General features: G+C 38.7%; 1 protein-coding gene and 1 non-coding gene across 3 annotated transcripts in view; one reads left to right on the top strand and one right to left on the bottom strand.

Annotated features, from left to right (window-relative positions):
* LOC139937329 (protein timeless homolog) overlaps positions 1-19256 on the bottom strand; it is a 28277-nt gene extending 9021 nt beyond the window's left edge. Inside the window, exons 1-23 of one of the 2 annotated variants that reach the window (XM_071932434.1) lie at positions 19010-19256; positions 17138-17314; positions 16183-16336; positions 15692-15869; positions 14785-14886; positions 13037-13192; positions 12494-12627; positions 11921-12097; positions 11254-11341; positions 10957-11069; positions 10499-10603; positions 9891-10073; positions 9213-9303; positions 8403-8614; positions 7256-7434; positions 6648-6704; positions 5875-5953; positions 5175-5382; positions 4472-4620; positions 2631-2713; positions 1958-2084; positions 904-983; positions 360-565 (exon numbers count right to left, since the gene is read on the bottom strand). In XM_071932434.1, the coding sequence (XP_071788535.1) occupies positions 360-565; positions 904-983; positions 1958-2084; positions 2631-2713; positions 4472-4620; positions 5175-5382; positions 5875-5953; positions 6648-6704; positions 7256-7434; positions 8403-8614; positions 9213-9303; positions 9891-10073; positions 10499-10603; positions 10957-11069; positions 11254-11341; positions 11921-12097; positions 12494-12627; positions 13037-13192; positions 14785-14886; positions 15692-15869; positions 16183-16336; positions 17138-17240 (2964 nt within the window). In that variant the 5' untranslated portion in view covers positions 17241-17314; positions 19010-19256. Of the gene's footprint in view, positions 1-359; positions 566-903; positions 984-1957; positions 2085-2630; positions 2714-4471; positions 4621-5174; positions 5383-5874; positions 5954-6647; positions 6705-7255; positions 7435-8402; positions 8615-9212; positions 9304-9890; positions 10074-10498; positions 10604-10956; positions 11070-11253; positions 11342-11920; positions 12098-12493; positions 12628-13036; positions 13193-14784; positions 14887-15691; positions 15870-16182; positions 16337-17137; positions 17322-19009 lie in introns of both variants that reach the window. The other variant, XM_071932433.1, reaches the window with a different exon arrangement.
* Positions 19257-19596: 340 nt separating this feature from the next.
* Positions 19597-19668, top strand: Trnat-cgu (transfer RNA threonine (anticodon CGU)). Its single transcript has one exon. It is a non-coding gene; the product is annotated as a tRNA-Thr (tRNA).
* Positions 19669-21727: the final 2059 nt, after the last annotated feature.

Raw genomic sequence — 21727 nt, 5'->3', positions numbered from 1 at the left:
CCTTACATTAAAAACATTATCCCAAGTGTTGCTTATGAAGGTTCATTTTATGAAATAGATTTATGAGCGGTTTAGTCCACGGTGGAACAATAATTCGCAATTGGAATACACAATACCAGGAAACTGACACTAACATTTCTACAATTCTTATTTTGGGGGATAAAAACTAATATCTTTTCCATAGCCATATTACTTCCAATTGAAATGATTCTTAAACAAATGCTTCATTCTGTCACAAGTGTCGTACCTTTATAACCATGTAAGTTTTTATTGCCATTGAGCTTTAGGAATGATTACCAAACTTCCTTTAAGCATTACTCCAAGTTTATTATGAACAAAACCTATTGATTTGTACGTACTCCGTTGCCCTGAGGACCATCTTCCTCATCATCACTATCATCATCGCTGTTGCCATGGCGCCCCCTCCTCCTCCTGGCTCCTCCCTTGCCTCTCTTCTTATACAGCTCCTTGCGATCTTGCACCAATCCAAGACCCATGAGCTTCTCGATCACTTTGGCTTTGGACCGTTTCTCCGTCATCCCATTTAAGATATTGCCGAGGACATCTATATCAGAGAGAAAGATAGTTCAGATTAAAGGCACTGTACACTGTTGGCTATCTATAAATAAAAACATATATTAGCAAAAATACTTACTTGGTTATGAGCAACGGAGAGCTGATAATATTTTAAAATGTTGTGAGAATCGACTTTCTCTGAAGTAACGGAGCTTCGGAGGAAGAGGTAATCTTTTTACTAAAATATTTGAATCTGAGAAAGCCTCTTCAAGCATTTGAAAGCTCACATTTTTTTGCAAAAAGGTTGTCTTTCCTTTCATTATTTACTTGCCAGAAAATTCCTGAAATCTTGAAAAATCTTGATTATATCACATGCCTGGTCCTTACCATCTGAATCTCTGTGCTGCTCGTAGAGGTTACGAAGTTCAAGCTCGTGTTCTTCCCGCCAGATTGTCAGTCGCTTGGATCTGTGTACCGAAGATATATTAAAATCCCTCTTATGTTTTTTTTTAATGTTTTTTATTTGTATTTATTTATGCAAGTCGCCAGACTTCAAGGCCACTTCAAGGTGTGGGCTACAATTATTTTTTCCAGAGGCTGTTGCCACCTACTCCTAGGGCTGAAACAGGGTTACCCCTTTCACAGTCCATACGAATATAGGCTTGGGTATCATCAATTCGAAGCCTGGCCGGTAGAGCAGAAAGCACTACCTCCCCAATTTTATGTAGCAAGCGTCACGACCGGGATCCGAACCCACACCCTGCTGATCAAACACCAGTGCTTGAATCTGGTGCTCTAAACCGCTCGGCCATGACACTGGTTGCTATCTGTCACTTGGGGACTAAATTAAAACTCCAAACATGTCCCGAAAATGGAGACAAGTCTAATTTATCTGTTTCATCCGCCTTATATTGAATTTCTTTAGGCCCTTTAGTGGGTGTCATGTGGTTTAAAGCATCAAATTCAAGTTCTAGTGGTTAAGTCATACATGTAGGACTGGCGTTCAAATCCCGGTCATAACACTTGTGTCCTTGAGCAAGACTCTTGACTATAATTGCTTCTCTTCACCCAGGTGTATAAATTGGTACCTGCGAAGGTAGAGGTAGATATTGTGTTTAGAAAAAAGTCTTTGGAGCCCTAGAGTAGCTCGGTAACTCAAAGCTGAGAAGGATTAAGGGAATTTTTTTGCCTAATGACCAGGGGTCGATTTCACAAAGCAAAAGAAATCCATTGTTAGACAAATTATCAGTATCACCATAGTGATTTGCATTGTGACATCACACATTACTGAGCAACTGCGATTGATTTGCAGTTAAGATCAATCTTGGCTCTTTGTGAAATCGTCCCGTGGGCACTAATGTAAAGCACATTGATACGTTATTGTAAAATGCGCTATTCTTTATTATAAGAACTGGACATTCTTGTTATTGTTGACCTTTACCCTTTTTTCCGTTTGAGGTCAGCAGCGCTGTCAATGACCCCTTGCCTCTGAAGCTGAGTAATGATCTGTCGTCTCGTCCTGCTGTCATCAATGATATGCTCCATTATGTGGTCCACCACATCTTTGTCTAAAAATAAGGAAGATGAAGGCAGCCAGTAAAAACACTAATTGAGTTTTTGTTTCTGAAAGGGACATGTTTGATTCACATCCATAAATAGCACATCATGTTTGCCTTTGGAACTTTGAAAAGGAAACAAAAATGCCTCCAACTCACCCAGAAGTGATCTTATAAAAGAAACCAACATTTTCAATGGAAGAGCTGAGCTGCTGTACATGTACTTCAAACTAATTAAGTTTTTATTGCAATTAACTTTAGTTAGCGATTACTAACCTTGGCCTAATTTTATGGCTCTGCTTACCATAAACAAAGAACCGACCATTACGAAAGCAGGGAACTTCCCGCTTACGTCAAGCATAATCACGGGTTAACAGGGAATTTTTGCTTGTGCACCTGCATACACCATACAACTAGGCATTCTTCTCTTACACAGCTAGCGCAGAAATTTGGCACCTGCACGGTAACTGGAGAATGTTGGTCATAAGCGCATATTTCTGCGGTAAGCAGAGCCATACAAAAATTTCCCAGAATGTTAAGAGAGGGATTTAGTCTTACCTCCTTCCTCATCTTTGCATTCTTCATAGAGCTGAGCGAGTTCATGCTGCTCCTCCTCCCTCCATTCAACAGACTTCTTATTCCTTCAAAAAACAAAATTCCAAATTGATAATACAAAAAGTTTAATGGAAGTTAAATTTGCAATGGGATTATAGAATATTAAATTAGTTTTTTACCATTTCGACAATGTATGCTCACAGACTTCCTTGAGTTCTACGACAAAATCACAGGCATATTACTCAGGTAGGATTCAATTCCACGACCTTTGCAATTCTAGAGTAGAAGTAACACCTACAATTTGTCCATCTATAATTGTCCATTTTCAGTGAACTTTCAGTAGAATCAGAGAGAGTTGGCAGTTCTGCTCTGGTGCACGTGGTGTCGGTTTTAATAGACTTCAAGATTATGTTAATCCAAACTTTACTGATTTTTGCAAGGGCTCAAAAAATCGGGGGGGGGGGGAACAGACTAAAGTAGAAAGAATATCAGTCTTGAGACGTAAACTGAACCAGTGTAGCAATAACTGGGACAAATCCATCAAGGCAAATTTTATGATGATTTCACTTCAGTCTTGTTATTGCAGCATCAGAATAAGATCCAGGCTCTCAGGGTCAATAAGGATTTTTACTCTGATGCATGTCAATTATTCATTTTTTTTTCCCAGATAGAGTGATTTTCCTTTAAATAATTCATGGAAGTTTGATGAACACCTGCATGACCTAGATAGTTTTTTGACATATTGCATAATTGAGCAGGTGAACAGAACACAGTACCCGTAAAAGTTAAGTGACTCCATTGACAATCAGAGCTAAATGTCAGAGCAGGAAGAAGTGTTTCAACTTTAAGCCGATTTAATTTGCAAAGTAATAGACCTTTTCGCAAATTCCCTTTACGCAAGTAGTGGGAACAGTTCAATAAGGTGCATGCTGGTCTTGCTAGCTATGCTGATCTTGAGCGCTAGCTAGACCAGCATGCACCTCATTCCTCGCCTACACGCGCATAACAAGTATTTGTGATAAGGTTTATGTAGGTAACCCAATTGCGCCCTTAGTGTTGAAGTGTCTGATCCAACTTTGTGATTAGCACAGTTCACGATCAAAAGTAAAGTTTGGGGTCGTGACCTTTGGGCTCACCCACTTTTCAATTTGTTTTTAGCTTTGAGCAAGAGGGAGCCATTCATTTTCTGTTAGTATTTCTCTCTGATTTTAACTCTTTCATGGACTAACCGGTCGCTAGCGATTGGTTCAAATCCCTTCAGAAAATAGTTTTAAAATGAAAGCTAAAGATCGCAGGCCATACAGTTTTCAGAATAGGACAGAAAGACTCTTGAGGGTGCGATTGTGCCCTGACACGCCACAATATTACTATTTTATTGTAGATATTTCTCATGAGGAACCAGAAAAAAAACTGTTGTCAGTGAAAAACAGGGGCAGTGTTGCAGCCACGATGGGCGGTGCTGGACGGGCCTGTCCAGAACAAATGTTGCCCTGCACTCTGAGCAAAATACACTGTGCTGCCCAGCACAGATTTCCCCCAGATTGCACTTCAGCAATGATGGCCCCATGTCTAAAATGATTTTGTTGAACCGCTCCCCCTTGGGGGGGACTAAATTGGATTTAGAGCCTACCACTAGAATTGGTCTATCTACAACACTGGTGATAAATGGTCAACCCAGTGAACGATTTCCAAAGCAGAGCAAAATGCTGCACAGTATGTAACAGTTGCTGATCAGAAATCAGAATTTGCTAATGGACAATAGCGTTAAGTTTGCAAAAAATAAGCTCAGTCTAAATTTCCTGCTATGCAAAACTGCTTGAGAAAATCAATCCCTGAACACTTACTTCTTTTCCATCACGGCTCCATATCCTTCAGTCAGCTCATAAATGTCCCTAGTGTCTTTCCAGAACAACATCTCCATAAACATCTTCTTGTTAGTGGCAGCCATCTCAAAAAACTTCCCCAACGCAAACTTGGAAAACTTCACTGTTTCCTATAAACAAACACAATTTGGGTTTGAACTTCATGTATGATTTTCTCAGATTCCAACTTGGGGGCATAAAATCTATTACATTTTACGTAACCACATAACTTTGAAGAGAAATGTCAATCAAAACGCTTCAAACTACTGCAAGCTCCAGTATACATGTACTTCTAAATGAAAATATTGCAATTTTATTGGCGGCCTTTAGTAATTGTCAAAGACCAGTATTCTCACTTGGTGTATCCCGACATGCATAAAATAACGTTTCTGTGAAAACTTTTACTCGATTGGTAATTGAAGTTGCAAGAGAATAATGAAAGGAAAAACACCATTGTTTCAGATGCTTAAAAAAGGCTTCAGGCCTGAAGTCCTTTAATATTTTTAATAGTGAGAAACTACCTCTTTCTCAAAAACTTGTACTTCAAAGGGAGTCGTTTCTCACAATGTTTTATACTAGAGTAAGTTTTGACGCTAACAATTAATCTGAGTAATAGTGTCCAGTGCCTAAAAACTATTTGCTTCAAATGAGGCATCTCAGCCCACTGAGTTTGAGACCCCCCTACCTTCATGCTTGCGGTAGCTGCGATCGGGTCGTTCAGAATCTTCTGGAAGACCCTGAAGAGAGAGATCTGGAAGAGTAGAGGGACCTTCTCACAGTCCCAGGCGATGCGGTGAAGCATCTTGACGATGCAGTGACAGGTGAAAGTGGAGTGATTGCGATAGTTGCTCAAGAGTTTGACGTAGCAGCGGATGATGTCGGGATGGCTAAATCTGGTGAGGAATTTTTTTTGTTTAAAGGGTGAGACTTTTTTTTGCTTTCTTTCTTTTTTTCAAGGGTGTGGAGTTAACAACAAACACTGGTTTCAAGATTGAAGAATTGAATGATAATACAGGGGTCCCAAATTTAAACCGGAGCATATCTTTTTTTTTAACACGCATTAAGAGAAGATTAATTTTCATTGTCTTACACTCAGGGAAGTGATGGGCTGTTGACAAAAAACCACCTGAACTACGACTGTCACAAGCGTGAAAGCTTGAGAGCATGAAAGCTTGCAGGTAAGCCTGCTTACATACACGTACATACATTATCTTTGGTTTTGAAAGCCCTGCTATATACAAATATAAAACAATTTTGGTGGCAAACAGAAAAATTATATTATCCCTGTGCACTGTTTTAAACATTGTATTCTTGAAACAGGGAAAACCCCTTCTTGTATCACTCTGGTTTTGGGTCCAGTTTATTGACCTTGTAGGCAGACTTACTTGTTGACAAAAATATTGAAATTGAACTCCTCTTCTGTCCTCTGACTCCGTTCTTCCTCCAGCAACTCATCCTCCTCATCTTGAAAATAAAACAATCAGTCGATGTTGCAATTAAAAAAGATAATAATGATTGTCACTGTTTTTCACGAAGAGCCACATCATAAAATGACAAACTATTGATTACATCAGGAAGAGGCCATTATCCCAACAATTTAATTTTGTGTTTTCACCAAGAGCCACAGTCCCCCCCCCCCCACAAAAAAAAAAAAATAATAATAATAATAATTATAATAAATACAATGTTATAGATTGCAACAGAAGAGAGTAAAATGTAGGTCAATTAATTTTTCACAAAGAGGCCCCTTTCATACATGTAGGTGGAAAATTCGTTATCCTGATGGAGGTTAAGAAGGACATCTCACATTTATGGCTTCTAGAAGAGACAAGTATGTTTGACTAATGGCAATTGGGCAATAAATGTTTAAAAATTAGTTATTTGATTTAGAAGGTAAAGGTACACAATCATATGAAAGGTCTGTTTTAACTCATTCACGGGCCGCTAGTGGCCGGTTTAAATCCCTTCATAAAACAGTTGTTAATAAAAAATTAACACCCCACAGCCACACAACTTACAGAATTGGAAACAGGACTCTTGTTATGGGAGGGTCTGGTCACCATTTACAAAAGAAACAAGTAAACACCTTATGTTTACATATGATAAATCTATCACTAAAATAAACGGTGCATGAAATGAAGAAACATTCGTATCGAACCTTCCATTTCTTCTTCGTTTCCTTCATCTTGCTCGTCAACAGGCGGGGGCGCAACAACTGCAGTAAGATAATAAAAAAGAAACACACAAACCTATAAATAATTGTTGACACTTCTTGTTAGTTAGCCTGTACACCAGCTTATTGTGTCAAATTTTAAACTTAACCCTGCATGAGTAGACAGGTTCAGAGAGTAAATAAATTTCCCAAACCATTGGCCTGGTGCACTTTGTATTTAACAATAATACAACTAGTCTGGACAGCAGAATTTCTTTTTGCACAAGAAGATTTGGAGAAAATTTGGAAATCAGGAAACATCCTGAAAAATCACACCTCGGTAGACATAAGGGACAAATTTAATAAGCACAAAAACTTGCCAAGCACAGAAAAGTATTGCTTAAACAGAAACAGGTTTCGAGCCAAAATTACAAATTTACACTGTTGTGACTGGTGCCCCACTCAATTTTTGCTTTAGCAAAGATATTTCTCTATCACTTAGATATTTATGCTAAAATTTAAATAGGGCCCCATGCACTTTGATTTTGGTAAAAAAGTCAGCGCTTTTCTTTGGACCACTGAGATTTGTAGAGTGGATTTCTACATGTACGTACCATTGAGATTGGTAAAATGGATTTCTCTGAGTGCCATGAATTCTTCCTCTGGACTGATGTCTGCCGTTCCAAACACATCATTCTCTGGCCACACCTCCCTGGCTGCTCTCAGTAGAGCTAAAGACTCCCCAGCCTCCCCCGAACGAAGACTTCGCTGGATTCTAACCATCCCGTCGGCTCTTTTGGGAAATGAGAAACACAAGAGATTAAAATTTTTGTCAAATTCCACTCCATTGTACAAGACCCTACCCACCCCAGGGCTCAAATTTTACACTGGACCAACAAGGCCACTGATTTCGATGTCGGGCCAGTAAGCTCAAGACAGGACAAGTCAAGTGATCTTGTTTTTGTTCAATTCAACATCTTTGTCTCAAACAAATGATGTTTAATGTTGAGTCTGAGTCTCACAAATATCTTTCAATTCTGCCGAGTATCCTCCGTTAAATAGAAGAGATCTATCTTCTCTTAGTGTTTTGTTCAAATGAAACAGTTTAGAAGATAAAACCGTGTTCTAGTTTTGACTCTAGTCTCTTCTCATTTTGATTCTGGTCTTGTTAAAAAAATATCAGTCCAGTAAAGATTCTGAGCTACAAGTCCTGCGGTCTTGTGGGGTTCTCTCCCAAATTTGAACCCTGGTGTCACACACTTTATGCCTCAGTGATCCTAAACGAATCGGGAAGAGTTTGTGCTTCACGCACCAGTACAACTAGTTTTCGCAAATCCTTTTAACCTACTGCCAGTCATCTTTTTAATTCTTAGTTCAGAAGGTGATAGGTCTTTGCTTGTTTGTTTTTTTAAGCTGTGTTTGATAGCCTTAACGGTATACATTTGCTTAGGTCTTCACTGGCTGGTCCTGTGTTTTTTTATTTATGTTTTGGCTTCTTGTTTTTGATTATGATTTATAACTTCTGTCAAATCGCTTGTCGCTTTAGTTTTTCAATATGTATATGAATTTGAATTCAATTTTTTGTGAATAAAAAAGCACTACTTCGAAGTGAAATATTAGAATGCACTTTACTACCCAAGGCTGCTACAATGTACCTCTTACAATGTCAGTTTTTGTTGCCATTAATTGTTAGTGTCATTACCAAACATATACAGACCCTTTAAGCTAAATGATCTCTTGATGAGTAAAACGTTTTGTTACCTCTGTTCCTCCACTGGCAGCTCTGAGGCTGCGTCAAATGGGACCACATCTTCAGGAACGTCTTCTCTTCCCTGCAACATGGCTGAAAGGTCAGAGGTTATGTTATCCCATAATGCATTGAGCTCCTCATCAACTTCCTGAGGCTGGTCTCCGTTTTGTTGCTGGGCGGTTGGTTGACGTCTGCGACGCTTTGCCTTTTTCTTCTTCTTTTTCTAAAAAACAAATGGTCGTAAATCAAATCTTTTAGGAAGAAATGAACAAACATTTGAAGCTTGTGACAGAAGGAAATTTGCAGAAGCCAAAAGTTGTCATAAATTCACACAAATTTTGCAACTGTCGGGCACTCTGGACCCTAATTTTAATATGAAGTTTGGCTGAAGCACTCTCTCTAAAACGGGTTCCACAGCATGTTTTATACAATGGGTGTTAAACATGATATTAAAAGTCCCACAGAAGTGCAATCTAGCTGGAGCATTTTCATGATATAGTTTTATCTTGATGAACTTTCATTAATTTTGCGCCGGCATAAAACAAATTGTTGTAGATCAAATCTTTTAGGAACATTTGAAATTTGTGACAGAGGGAAATTTGTAGAAGTCTAAAGCTGTCGTAAATCCACACAAATTGTCAGGGTAAATTTTCTGTCAGTTTACAATGTTTGTTTGTCATACTAAATTGTAAAAATTTGTTCACATCTTGTTTGATGTGATTTCAAGTGCTTTAACTCTTTTAGTGGCAAGCGTACTGTTCGATTGATTTTATGTACTCAAAGAGAAATGTTGTTCGTTTCCGTGGACTGTGAGTTCGTACCTGCACCATGACCGTCTTCCTGCCTTTGCAATATCTCTCCAGCATCTTGATGAAGGTGTGCGTTGTCTCTATCAGGTCCTTTAGGTACGATCTAAACACATCATTTAAAGATATTTAAAAATAATAAAAATAACATTGATTTGTTAGCGAGACTTGATATGAAATTTGTTGATATGAGACTTTTACCTGTCTGGGCCTGTCTAAACAAATTACATTGTAGTAGGGCACCAGTCGCAACTATGTGAACTTTATGGAATGTTGGCTGGTTACCTGTTTTTTCTAAGCAAGATTTTCTTGTGCTTAGCAGTTTGTTGTGCTTACAGGCTTTATGAAACTGTGCTCTGGCCAATCAACAATGACCAGGAAAAAAGTAGGAACATTTTCCCAGGACAAGGCCTGACCTACATACATAATGATATACACATGGTGGTGGCTGTAATGGATTTTTCAGGCCTTATTAGGTACAACTTTTTTATGATTTTTCCAAAGGCAAACAAATCAGAAAAGAGACTTAAGTATAGGAAGAATATCATGCCCTCATTAAATAGCTTTGTTTATTGGTTATTCCTTTAAAACATTGTTTGTATTCTGTTTTCATGAAGTATGGAAATAAATATCAGTTTGAGTGAATGAATGAATGATTTACTTCCTCCTCATCTGTTCTCATAAGTTAATTACCTTGTACATCTGACCTCGTCGTACTTTTTGAGTAGCATCAAGAAAACCTCCCGGTACTCGATGACGTAGAAAATGTTACCCTGAATGACCTTAGCCGAGTCTCTGATTTTGAGGTCGCTCGACCGTGACATCGTGTCCAGAGTCGCCATCAACTCCCCGTAGGCCTTCATGGCCAGATGCATTCTGGGAAGATACATAAGAATAAACTATCAATAACAATAAACTCGTGGGTACAACCGCATAACAGTTTAGAACGTTTCGAACAGTATACACTCCTCGCCAACAACATTCCTCATCTTTCTCAGCCCCCTGGGGAGTATACAGCCCTGAGCTGCCGTGGCACTCCAGTAGCTTTTTCATATAGTAATATCACACTCTTCCCTAACAGGTACCCATTTACACCCCTGGGTGAAGGGAAGCAATTAGTAAAGAATCTTGCTCAAGGACACAAGCGCGTATGACCGGGATTTGAACCCACACTCTGATGACTTAACCAACAGAACTTAAATTGGATGCTCTAAACCACTCGGCCATGACACCCTGGTTCAACTCTTTTCAAAACAAACAATAATGCTCTACAAATCTAAGAGAAGAGGGCAAATATTCACCTTTTGGACCAGGCTGGAGCTTCCTTTTTATCGGTTGTCATCATGTCCAAGTACTTAACAATTTGGGTTTGAACATAGTAGAAAGTCTGGACGGAAAAAGTCTCACTGTGGAGGAAACAAAATCAAATTAGGCCTGGGCGACTAGTGACATTTACTACTCAACTAGTCACGCCTCAAATTGTTAGCCACAGGCATTACCATAGTAAAGTAAAATTCATGGATTGTGTCAGAGATCTCTGATTGTGTTTTTTTAAGTAAATTATGTTGTCGTGAATAGTCGTGAGTGACCGATTGGTTCACCAAACAGGTAGTTCAGCAGTTAATTTGGAGGACTCAAACCAACAACCTTGCGGTTGCAAGTTCTGCAGTCATTGTCAAATCAGCAATTAGTTTGGTAGGTTTCGAACCCACAACCTTGTGATTGCAAGTCTTGCAGCCTAACCACTGGACCACTGTACCTTATGATGTCTACCCTGAACTGATGAACTCGATTAAACGCCATGAAGAACCTCATTGTCCACAGGTAGAACGAGTCATCGTTTTCTTGGGCTCGTTGATGCACTATGTGATCCTGGCAAAGATTTAAAAAAAAAAGAATTTTTAAGAGTTTTGATCATTTTTTTTGCCATTACAGAGCAATGTTTTCAGGAGAGTTGTGTAAATACATTGTACACGCTAAAACACTTGTCTCCTGGGATGAAAACAATTTTCGTGGTATTGTTTTACTTTTTTCCTTGCAGTCTCACTATACTAACCTTAACTGCGTGCATCAGCGAATTGTAACAGTTCTCCACAAACAAAATGCAAAATTCTTTCAGAAACAGGCGTATGCTAAGAGTAGATCTGTAACAAAAAGAAAGAATGACACATTTAAATAACAAGATTTCAAAAACACGCACCAGTAAACACATGACCGGACAAGTCTATGGTCTTGTGTTTCTCAGTTGAATTATAATACTTCACTGTGTAATTAAACCTTTGTGACAAATATATTAGTCTGATAAATGTATTTCAATTCTGTTGAGTATTGAAGTATACTTACCAAAAGAAAAAATTAGATAGATCTTCTGTTAGTGCTTTTTCAACACATTTTTACTCTGGTCTTGTAAAATACTTTCCAATCCTGTCAAAATATTTGAGCTTCCAGCCCTACGGTCTTGTGGACTTTACCCACAAATAAGAACCCTGGTGTAACCCATCTAAACCCCAGCTCCCTACACCTTCCAGTTGCCATTACAAAGTTGATACTCAAAGTGAATAATGCAAAGTAGATATTCAAAGTGATTATGCAAAGTAGATATTCAAAGTGATTATGCAAAGTAGATATTCAAAGTGAATATGCAAAGTAGAAATTCAAGATTAATATACAAAGTATATATTCAAGGTGAATATGCAAAGTAGATATTCAAAGTGGGCACATACCTGCGGGTGACTGATGTATCCTTCATGGGCATTCGATTCTTGGGCTTCTTTTTGGGTTCTTTCTTATTGTCGAAGGTGATGTTGTTGCTGTTCTGGACGGCTGAATGATAGATGATGTCACGGTCACTGATAGATTTCAGATTCTTGATGCAGAATGTGCCACCGAAGCGTGAATGCCTGTCAACATAGTTAACAGATTATTGTTAATAAAAATTAGAGCAATAACATCAGTGAGTGACGCAGAACAAATGATAAAGTTCTCATTCTTTTGCACCTACATGTAGGACATTTAAAAAGTAAATATTTAGCTGCGTGCGTTATTTTACACAACACACAGGATCTACGGCTCTATGTTGCATTCGAAGGAAAAGAAATAGTGGTTAAATGACCATGTTCAAGGACACTAGCGTCACTACCGGGACTTAAACCCACACTCTGCTGATCAGAAATACCAGAGTAGAGTTTGGTGTTCTTATCCGCTCAGCCAAACAGGCAAATCAAAATGGCCCAGGGTTGATGAACTTCAAAACCTGAATCTTCTCATTCGAATATGCTGATTAATTAACCCCCGACCTTGCACTTCCTGCCTTGACCTTTGCCCTCTTCTCAGCAAGTTCTCGTTGTCTGATCATCTCAAGCTCTTGTTCGTCTTTCTGTCTCTCACTGGCAAGCCTGGCTTCCCCAGCAGTAGCTACTTGCTCTGGAGTCTGCACATAATCAAACAAGGTTTGACAGAGTAAAACAACTAAAGACATTTCAACACAGTGTGTTGGGTTATAGTATTTGCAAAAAAAAGTTAAAGGCTAGAATGTTTTGACTCTAACTTTCGCCCTTCTTTCAGCATTACTCGCTGCCAAAACATAGGATTCGAACTGCCTCTAACTACCAGGCAATCTCGATAGTCTTGTAGTCTTGTTGGTAAGACATTCCTCTAGAATTGCAAGGGTCATGGGTTCGAATCTCGCCCAAGTAATATGCCTGTAATATTTTTTCACAGTCCTCGGCAAAGTCCTGAGTATACATTGCTAAAACACGTATTGGATAAAAAAACTAAACTAACATTCCTTTCTTAAAAAAAAAAATTCCATCCAGGAAATCAAATGCACACACTCCTACCTGTTCTCTAAACATGAGTGTGATAATCTCAGCAGCATGCATGCACCACTGCTGTTCAGCCTCCGAGCTCGCTATGTACAAGATTAATTTGTCCATCCCGCTCAGATTGAGGGCCCAGAGAACCTGATCATGGACGCTGGCATCGTCATCCGTACGCTGTAAGGGATTGATATTGTAAGTTAGCATACAAGAGCGAGTGGAATATGGAAAAACATAACGCTTCTGTGTCCCGTATCCAACAAGGCCCGAAGGCGTGTGTGACAAAAAATTTATCTTCAAGCAAATTTCAAGCGAAGCATGTGACGATCAGCATTTGACCTAATGCACCACTTTTGAATTTACATTAAGGCGACGCACACCACACGATCTAACACATCCGTTGGGCCTCATGCCCTCTCCTTGCCTTATTCCTTGACCCACAACCTCGATGAAAGTTACTTGTAGAGGGAAATTAGAACTGGGAACAACCTCCAACAATTTCCGGCAGAATGCACAAGCATCTTCTGTCGAACGCCTTCTCTTAACGTACAGAGTACTTTTACTAATCAGAGCTTGGTTGGTCTGTAAGTAGGTGTCGACAAGTTCCCTGTCTTACTAAGAGCACCTGTGAATTAAGCTTGGGCGGTCCCTTCGGTTACCCGGTTCTACCCGGTTCCAAATTGAAAACCGGACTTGCGGTTCCACTCTTCTGTGGAACCGGGTACCCGCTTTTGTCGGTTCCGATTTTAAAAGACTGAGTCCCAATAATAAAAGGCTCTGTGGAGCCGATCCTGCGACGAACCGGCTCTAGAAATTGAGGCTTGATGTTGAAAGCGGTGACCGCAGATACAGTGTGCAAAGGCTTCAAGCCGACATGAGTATCAACTATCACGTGTGGCTGCATACACAGTGCACCCTGCACAGCCCCCTCCAATGCATCTAGGCATGTACAACTAGCACCTGTATTCATAGCTGCCAAATAGACAGCACGTTGTGATTGGCTGCCGATATATCCATATTCATAAAAGCTTGCCCATGCACAAAACACACAGTGCTGTACGTATGTATGTACAGGCATGTACAGGCATGTACAGGCATAGTACACTTGTATGTACAGAGACGACACACTGCATGCACTACTGATGTACTGCACTACGGATGTACTGCACTACGGATGTACTACACTACGGACATACTGCTACACAACGGACATACTGCTACACAACGATCGTACTGCCGGCTAAATCAAAGACTTGTTTAAATGCAGGGAAAATAGGTGCTCGGTGGCGCGATGTCTGATCATTAGGGTGGGTATTCTGGTATTTTCGTTAAAAATAGATCGGCTCCAATTGTGTGTGTGTGAGCTCGGAACCGATGTCTGATTAACTTGGTTATTTTCAGTTAAAATAGATCGGCTCAATTGGGTGTGTGTGAGCTCGGGACGGGCGGCTTATGTTTTATATTGAATTGGAACCGGGTATGTCTCAGAACCGAGCTTTTTTTCGGAACCGGAACCGAGCCCCAAATTTCTGGAACCGCCCAAGCTTACTGTGAATACTGTTTTGGCTGAACTTGTTCCTTAAACTGCTGGAACAGTGCAGTGAGATGGGGGCCCAGTTTCATAAAGCCTGTAAGCACAAAAACTTTCTAAGCACAGAAAGACATTGCTTGGCAAAAAATGTTTACAAGCCAAAAGTCCATAATAGTCTATAGTGTAGTGGCTGGATTATCTGGGGGTTTTTTTGTGACGACAACTTGAAACAATCTACCTTCTCATAATTGGGATCAGCTGGGACGTGCAGAATGTTCCTAACCAGTAAAAGAATCCTCTCCATCAATAGAGTGTGATCCTCACGTCGACTTTCCCACTCCTACCAGAAAATGGAAAAAGAGAAACAAATGTTGATGTTTTTTAAACTTGAGCTTTACAACCACAAAATAAACTTAAGTATAATTTTATCGGCCGGACTTAAGGCTGGCTCATACTTCTTGCGAATTCGATACAAATTTTGATCTCACAGGGCTGTTTTCACAGCGAATGTTTTGCAGGAGTTCAGCACAGTCAATTGATATTTGTAACATCAAAATTTGTATCGCATTCACATTTACGGCAAGTATGAACCGGGCTTCAGTCAGACTTTGTAAAATCAAAGATAAGTGTGTCATGCTGAGTAGTCAAACGCACTGGCGCTGATGTCTCTGATCAATAGAGTGTGGGGTTGATGGAAAGTCATGACACTTGTGCTTTTGATACTTGGTACTTTGTAAACCAGGCCTGGAATGTCACGGTCTTGTTATGTATGCAAGTGAAAGAACGCAGTACAGTCATTGTTCAAAAAAGAATAACTTTGTTAAACTGAACATTAATTTTGGTTTTTACCCATACACTGATGTGTGTTAGCACTGTATACTCAGTACTTTCCAGAGTCCTGTGAAAAAAATATCACAGGCATGTTACTCGGATTGGATTCGAACCCACGACCCTTGCAATTCATTCTAGAGCAGTGTCTTACCAACTAGACTACCGAGGTTGCCCGGTGGCTAGAGGCAGTTCGAATCCTATTTAACATCTATTTGTTAAACTGCTCGCCCTTGGTGGACTAAATTGGACTTAAAGCCTACCACTGACCACTAAAATTGGTCTATCTACAAACACTGAGGATCACTACACTGTACCAAATCTAAGAGTTTCTTCAGTTTGCGAGCCAGAATTCCCATAACTTCCTCGTCAGCGAATGCCTCCTTGTAAGACTGGAGCTGCGACAAAACCTCCAAGAAGTAGTTGCGAAACATCTTGTCCTCTGGGACCTTTTGGAAGCATATCTCGGGCGACTGAGTCAAGTTAACCAGAAGCCTATATTCATAGAGAATAAAGGGAGTGGATAAAAAGAAGTTAACGCCAATGTTAGTAACTTTTAGAAGATACATAAAAAGTAGGGAAATGTTAATGACTACAAGGGCAGTCCTACGTGTATGAGTATACCTTTTTTCTAATAATTTTGTTTGCCTTCTTTCATGTCAAGCCAAAAATATAGACTTCTCTGTAACTTGATGTGCAACACAAGAATGGATTATTATTATTTTTATTATTACGTATGGTACATGTAGAGGCTGCAGGATTTACTACAAAAAGCATTCCAAAAATTGTTTTTCTGTTGTTGACAAACCTTATGCATGTCTCAAATAACTCTGTGTCTTTGTGGTATTGCTTGGCGATGTATAGCAGATCATTCTGAAGAATCTGTGAGTTTCCAAGCTGCCGACGGATGTCACACGTTTCATCTTCCCGTCGAAGGAAACGAATCAGGTCTTTTAAGGTTTCTGTGGTGTGAGGAATTGAAGTAATAATAATAATAATAATAATAATAATATCTAAAGATTGGTAATGCACACATACCCACCCTCTGCTGGGTGTTGAAGGAGCACTGAAACCAAAAACAACTAAATTAGTCATTGGAAACCTGTGACATAAGAAAATATACAATTGAAGTTCTTTTTCTATGAGGGACTTACATGTATTGTGTATGTATCTTGTCATCAGGGTCCAATTTCATAGAGCTGCTAAGCACAAAAATTTGCTTAAGCAAATTTTTGTTCTTAGCAGCTCTATGAAATTGGGCCCTGTCTGTAGGCAGATGACAAGATACACAATAAAGTACATGTACACTTTTGCATCCATCATGTTTAGAAGTTTTTTTCAATACTCTAATTTTGTTTACACCGGTTGACAATAGTAATGTTTAAAAGTACCTGGACCACCCAAAGGAGTTCCAATATGTGAATGGACTTCAAGGCTCTTTACAGGGAACAGTATTACACTACAGATAAACTCATATTTCAATTTCGTACAAACACATCCTTACTCAGACAGCTGGTCTACACTGAACACCTGTATGTAAATATACAAACATTACATATTGTTGTTTTAAACATATCTAGGTTTTTTCAACATATTTGATTAGAAAAATCATAAAATTTCTTTACTGATGGACTAATGTTTGGTTCATAAACAAAACGTGCCAGTCAGGATTTGGTATAATTAAATACAAACTTCAAATAGGGGCCTAATATAAAAGTTGAATATTGTGGTCGTTTGGGTGCTTTCTTTATGAATGATCTTACCAAGACAGTCTGGTTCTTTTTGATACTTATTCCCCTCCAAACAGCCGAGAGCACTGCAGGCCGAAAGCAGCTCCACATTCATCATTGCAGACACCGACTCCATCTTCAGATTGTTCTAAAATGTCCTTCTTTCAGTTTAGTTCAGTTCTTTTTTCAATATTCTGTCCACACACACTACTATCATCTATGCAAATTATAAAAAAAATATAAGCAAACATTCAGTTACATTTTTTCACAGGATAGCAATATTGAATACCACACCAGTCAAAAAAATAATTTATAAATATAATAAAGTAAAGGCAAAATTAATTTTAGCATTTTAGCAATTATGGCAAACAATGACAATATACATGATATAGATAACATGCATCCTAAACTCTACTTCCATCATGATCACACATGGCTGGAACACTAAACTATTTTATTGCTCCATCCGGCCAAGGGGACATGACTTACAGGGGACATGACTTCCAGGCCAAAGGGGACATGACTTCATCCACCATATCACATGGTGGATGAAGTCTGGACAGTGGGTCACGGAGAGCCCTCCTCAATCAAAAGGCATTGCTTCAATCGATTCGAAGACAATGCTTGTCTTACCATGGAGCTATACAAACCATGGAGCTCCTTTTCATAGCTCCATGGTCTAACTTTACATATGCATCACGTGATATATGTGTACGACTATGAATGAACTAAGTAAGGTACTGACTGGAGCCTCCGACTCTGGACCCCTAACTATAATCTATATTACCCAAGCCAAGGTCGCAAGGAGTACAAAAAACGTAAGGGTATGTAATTCTATGCCCATCATTTGCCATAATGGTCTAATTTAACATGTTTAGTTGAATATTCATAAATACCTAAGACAGTTTATCCATTCTGATTGGTCGAGAGGACATCATGAGGGGTTGTTTGAGCGGATGATCAGTAAAAAGTGTTATATAAAAAAGGAAAAGTTTCCGTATGGCGCCACCACTTTTTCATTCGATATGAAATAATATAGTATCTAATTTACCTCAATGAGATATCCCTTTTTGTAAAAATGAGTGAAAAGGTGGTGGCGCCATACGGAAAGTTATCCATAAAAAAAATAACATGGGCGTGACACGCGAGCTTGCACTTGCGCTTATAAAATAGTTTCTTCATTCTTATTGGTCGAGAGCAACGGCTGAAACATAGCTGGACTCTGGAGGGGTGTTGTGTTGAAAGAAGGCGTTGAAGAATTAGTTTTTTTTTTGCATTTATTTTACCTTTTGACCAAGAAGTGGTGTTGATGTTTTTTGACCGAAAAGGTATTTATGAATAACAATCAAAGTGTGTTGAATCGGTTTAAAACTAGTGGTTTCACTTTAAACCCGCCGAGGGCCTTGTTCTTGATAATTTACCTCAACTTCGTCTCAGCATGCGCAGTAAAGTTATTAAGTCCAGGCCTCAGCGCGGGTTTAAACCACTAGTTGAAAACCTCTTCAAGCTTCACCACTCATTGACTCCCTTAAAATTGCTCCCCTTTTACTTTTTACTAGTAACATTAACAATTTTTTGAAACTTGACTCAAGTCAAGGGGAGTCAAGTCTTTTGAGTAATTAACTAATTTTAACCACCATATCCCTATATTATTAAATAATAGTTAGCTTTACTTAGCTAAGTAAGAGTAAGACAGAAAAAACAGACAATAGATCAGCTATTTTTTTTAATATGGTATGATCCAGCCCAATGCATTATTAACACACAATCCAACCAAGTCAATCATGTCAAACCAACACACAACACAACAGTCATCAGGAGTTGTTCTTTTATAATAATATAAAAAAAAATACACACTGACTAACAGTACAGGGCGACAGTACACAGTATTTTATTTAGGCCTACTCACTCCACTCCACTCCAGCTCACCACCACAGCAACAACCCCCACCCGACAAAACAAGAAGGAGTTCCTCTTCTTTCACAGAAGATGAACGAAGTATTAAGTATACTGTCGTCAGTGTCCGTTTCACATCACATTCCGTTGAGCTACTGTTTTTGGTTTGATCATATTATTCCATTTTACACGAAAATTCAATCGCAGTAAAATTCCGGTGTTTTTATTTTTTGTAGTGGCGCGCCTGTGTGTATAAATTTCCCGCGAAAGGCGAGTTCGATGACATTAGTCTGTTCGCCTGGAAAACTTTACATGTGAACTACAACAGGTGAACACAGGGCATGAGACTTCACAAGGAAACTCGGCGTAAAAATACTTTGTATCGATAATGGCCATTGTTTATAAATTAATAGATAATTGTTTACTATATTCATTTTATATAAAGTACACTTCAAATACATTTATTTATCGGTTGCATTGAAGTATAATTTATTTTAAATATTTTACTAAATGTTGTTTTTGTTTATCATTTAAGCGACCAAGGATGCAGCTATACAGTGTTTATATACCGTTAAATCACACAGTGGGTGATGCATGGCTTGGTGGCCAAGTGGTAAGGCGTCTGTCTCGTAAACAGAAGATCGTGGGTTCGAATCCCTCCCAGGCCTGCCTGATCTTTTTTTTTTATACCCCAGTTTCATAAACACTTGTCTGCTATGTTTTATCACTGTGCTTTTTCGAAAAAAGATTCAATGGGACTTTTCTTTAAGTTGTGTAATTATTTAGTTTTTTTTTTTTTATTATTCAGGGTGGTTTTCAGCTTTAAAACATCCAATCAAATAACCAAAAATAGTAATTTTTTCATTCAGTGATAATCAAATTTTAACAACAAATTAAGCAAATAAAGTGAAATAAATTGCTGAAACCATAGCTCCAACTAATAAAGTTCATAATCTAAAACTGAAACAGATCAATACAGAAACACACATAAACAGTCAAATTAGTTTCCCTTTTTATTGAAAGGTTCCCCAAACTACATAATACTGTCACAATATTAATGGAATGCTACAATATTTCATGAAAATAGTTAATAAAACATGCGCAATTTTAATCAAAATTAATATATAAAAAAAAAAATATGTGCATAGTAAAAACCAGCCAAAATACCATGTCGTAAAACTTATAGTAGACCTATGCTGCTTATTTCTGCTAAGCAGGAAAGTTTTAAGCACAATTTCCTGCTTAGCTAGCAGCTCCATGAAATTGGCCCAGGACATGCACATCCAGCCTCAGGCAGAGCCTCGATATAATTTGTAATAAATACCCTAAGTTAAGTTGATCCGCTATTTGATGCGTACAGTAGCTCACCAGGTTATTTCATAAACTACTCCGTTTTAGATAAACATCTACCCTAATTGTGCTTCAATGGACAATATTTAACCCTGATAGAATCTTTTCATTGAAGGAGTCTCAGAAAGTGCAAACTGAGTCAGAGGAAGACAAGAAGGCAAGGAAGGAAGTTTTAGTTTTAAAATCCCCATAATTTTATAAAATTGTTTCAGGAAAACCATGCAGTCATGTAAGGACTGTAAAGTTGAAAACCCAATCCACATAGCTCCAGCAGGAGTCCAATTTGGGTTCTAGAGATGAAAGGCGAGGAAAGATACCATTTCGTCAACAACCCGACTTTATGTTCCGACAACCCTTGTGCATGTCCCCCCCCCCCTAACCCTAAGCATGTAAATCACAAGGGTTGGTTCGGAACATAGGGATGTCGAAATATGGAGAAGTCACCATCAACATTATTGCACAAAATGTTTTAACAAAAGCAAAGAAAGAAAATAAAAACAAAAATATTATTGTTATTAACTAAATAAGTAGTTGGCACAATCCAATAGATGCATGGTTGACTTATACAAAACATGGAAATTCCTAAAAATGGCTTAATGGCCTTGGTTTCCCCCTTATTGAAGACCTGGAACCTCCAAGATCTTAAAATTCAGCAGGTTTGAAACTGTGTGCATCAACAGAAATAAAAAAAACTCTTGATCTGGACACAGTGGGGACTATTTTTTTCTCCAGTAAAAGCTTTATTTCTTTACAAGACTTTGAGAAAAATCCTGAAACCTAAAAAAAAGAAAAAAAACATCACACTCCTGAGATTTGTATGCACTATATTACAAAAAAACACAATTGATTTGTTTCGTTAAGACGCTTTTTGGACAGAATGGAATATAGAGATAAAAGTATCTAGTTTACAAGGACTAAGCTTCTGTATAGAAACATTTTGATCCACTTTGGATTGTGAGGTATACCTGAAACAACATTCCAAGAGGTTTACAAACTTCATATTTATTTTCACGACAGCAAGGGCTGTAAAAGGGCCTTGTCACACGAGGCAATTTTTGCTGGTAAATGGAGGCAACCAAATGCAGTGCATGCTACAGGACCACTTTGGTAGCACTCAAGTGATTTCTCAAACAATATCTTATGGTTCGTAAGAAACACATGTGGAAGTTCAAATGCGAATGGATTCTCTTCTTGGAGATTGCCTGGAACTGGTTGCCTGTAAATTGTCTCGTGTGACATGACCCTAAGGGCATTGTCACATGAGACATTGTTTTGCAGGCAACTTGGAGGCAACCAACTGCAGTGCATGCTACAAGACCACTTAGGTAGCACAAAAATAATTGGTGAACGATTTCCTATGATTCCCAAGGTGTATTC

This window comes from Asterias amurensis, chromosome 5 (assembly GCF_032118995.1).
Source record: "Asterias amurensis chromosome 5, ASM3211899v1".
Classification (NCBI taxonomy): Eukaryota; Metazoa; Echinodermata; class Asteroidea; order Forcipulatida; family Asteriidae; genus Asterias; species Asterias amurensis.
Note: the sequence above shows the minus strand (reverse complement) of the source record. Positions and strands in the feature narration are given on the sequence as shown.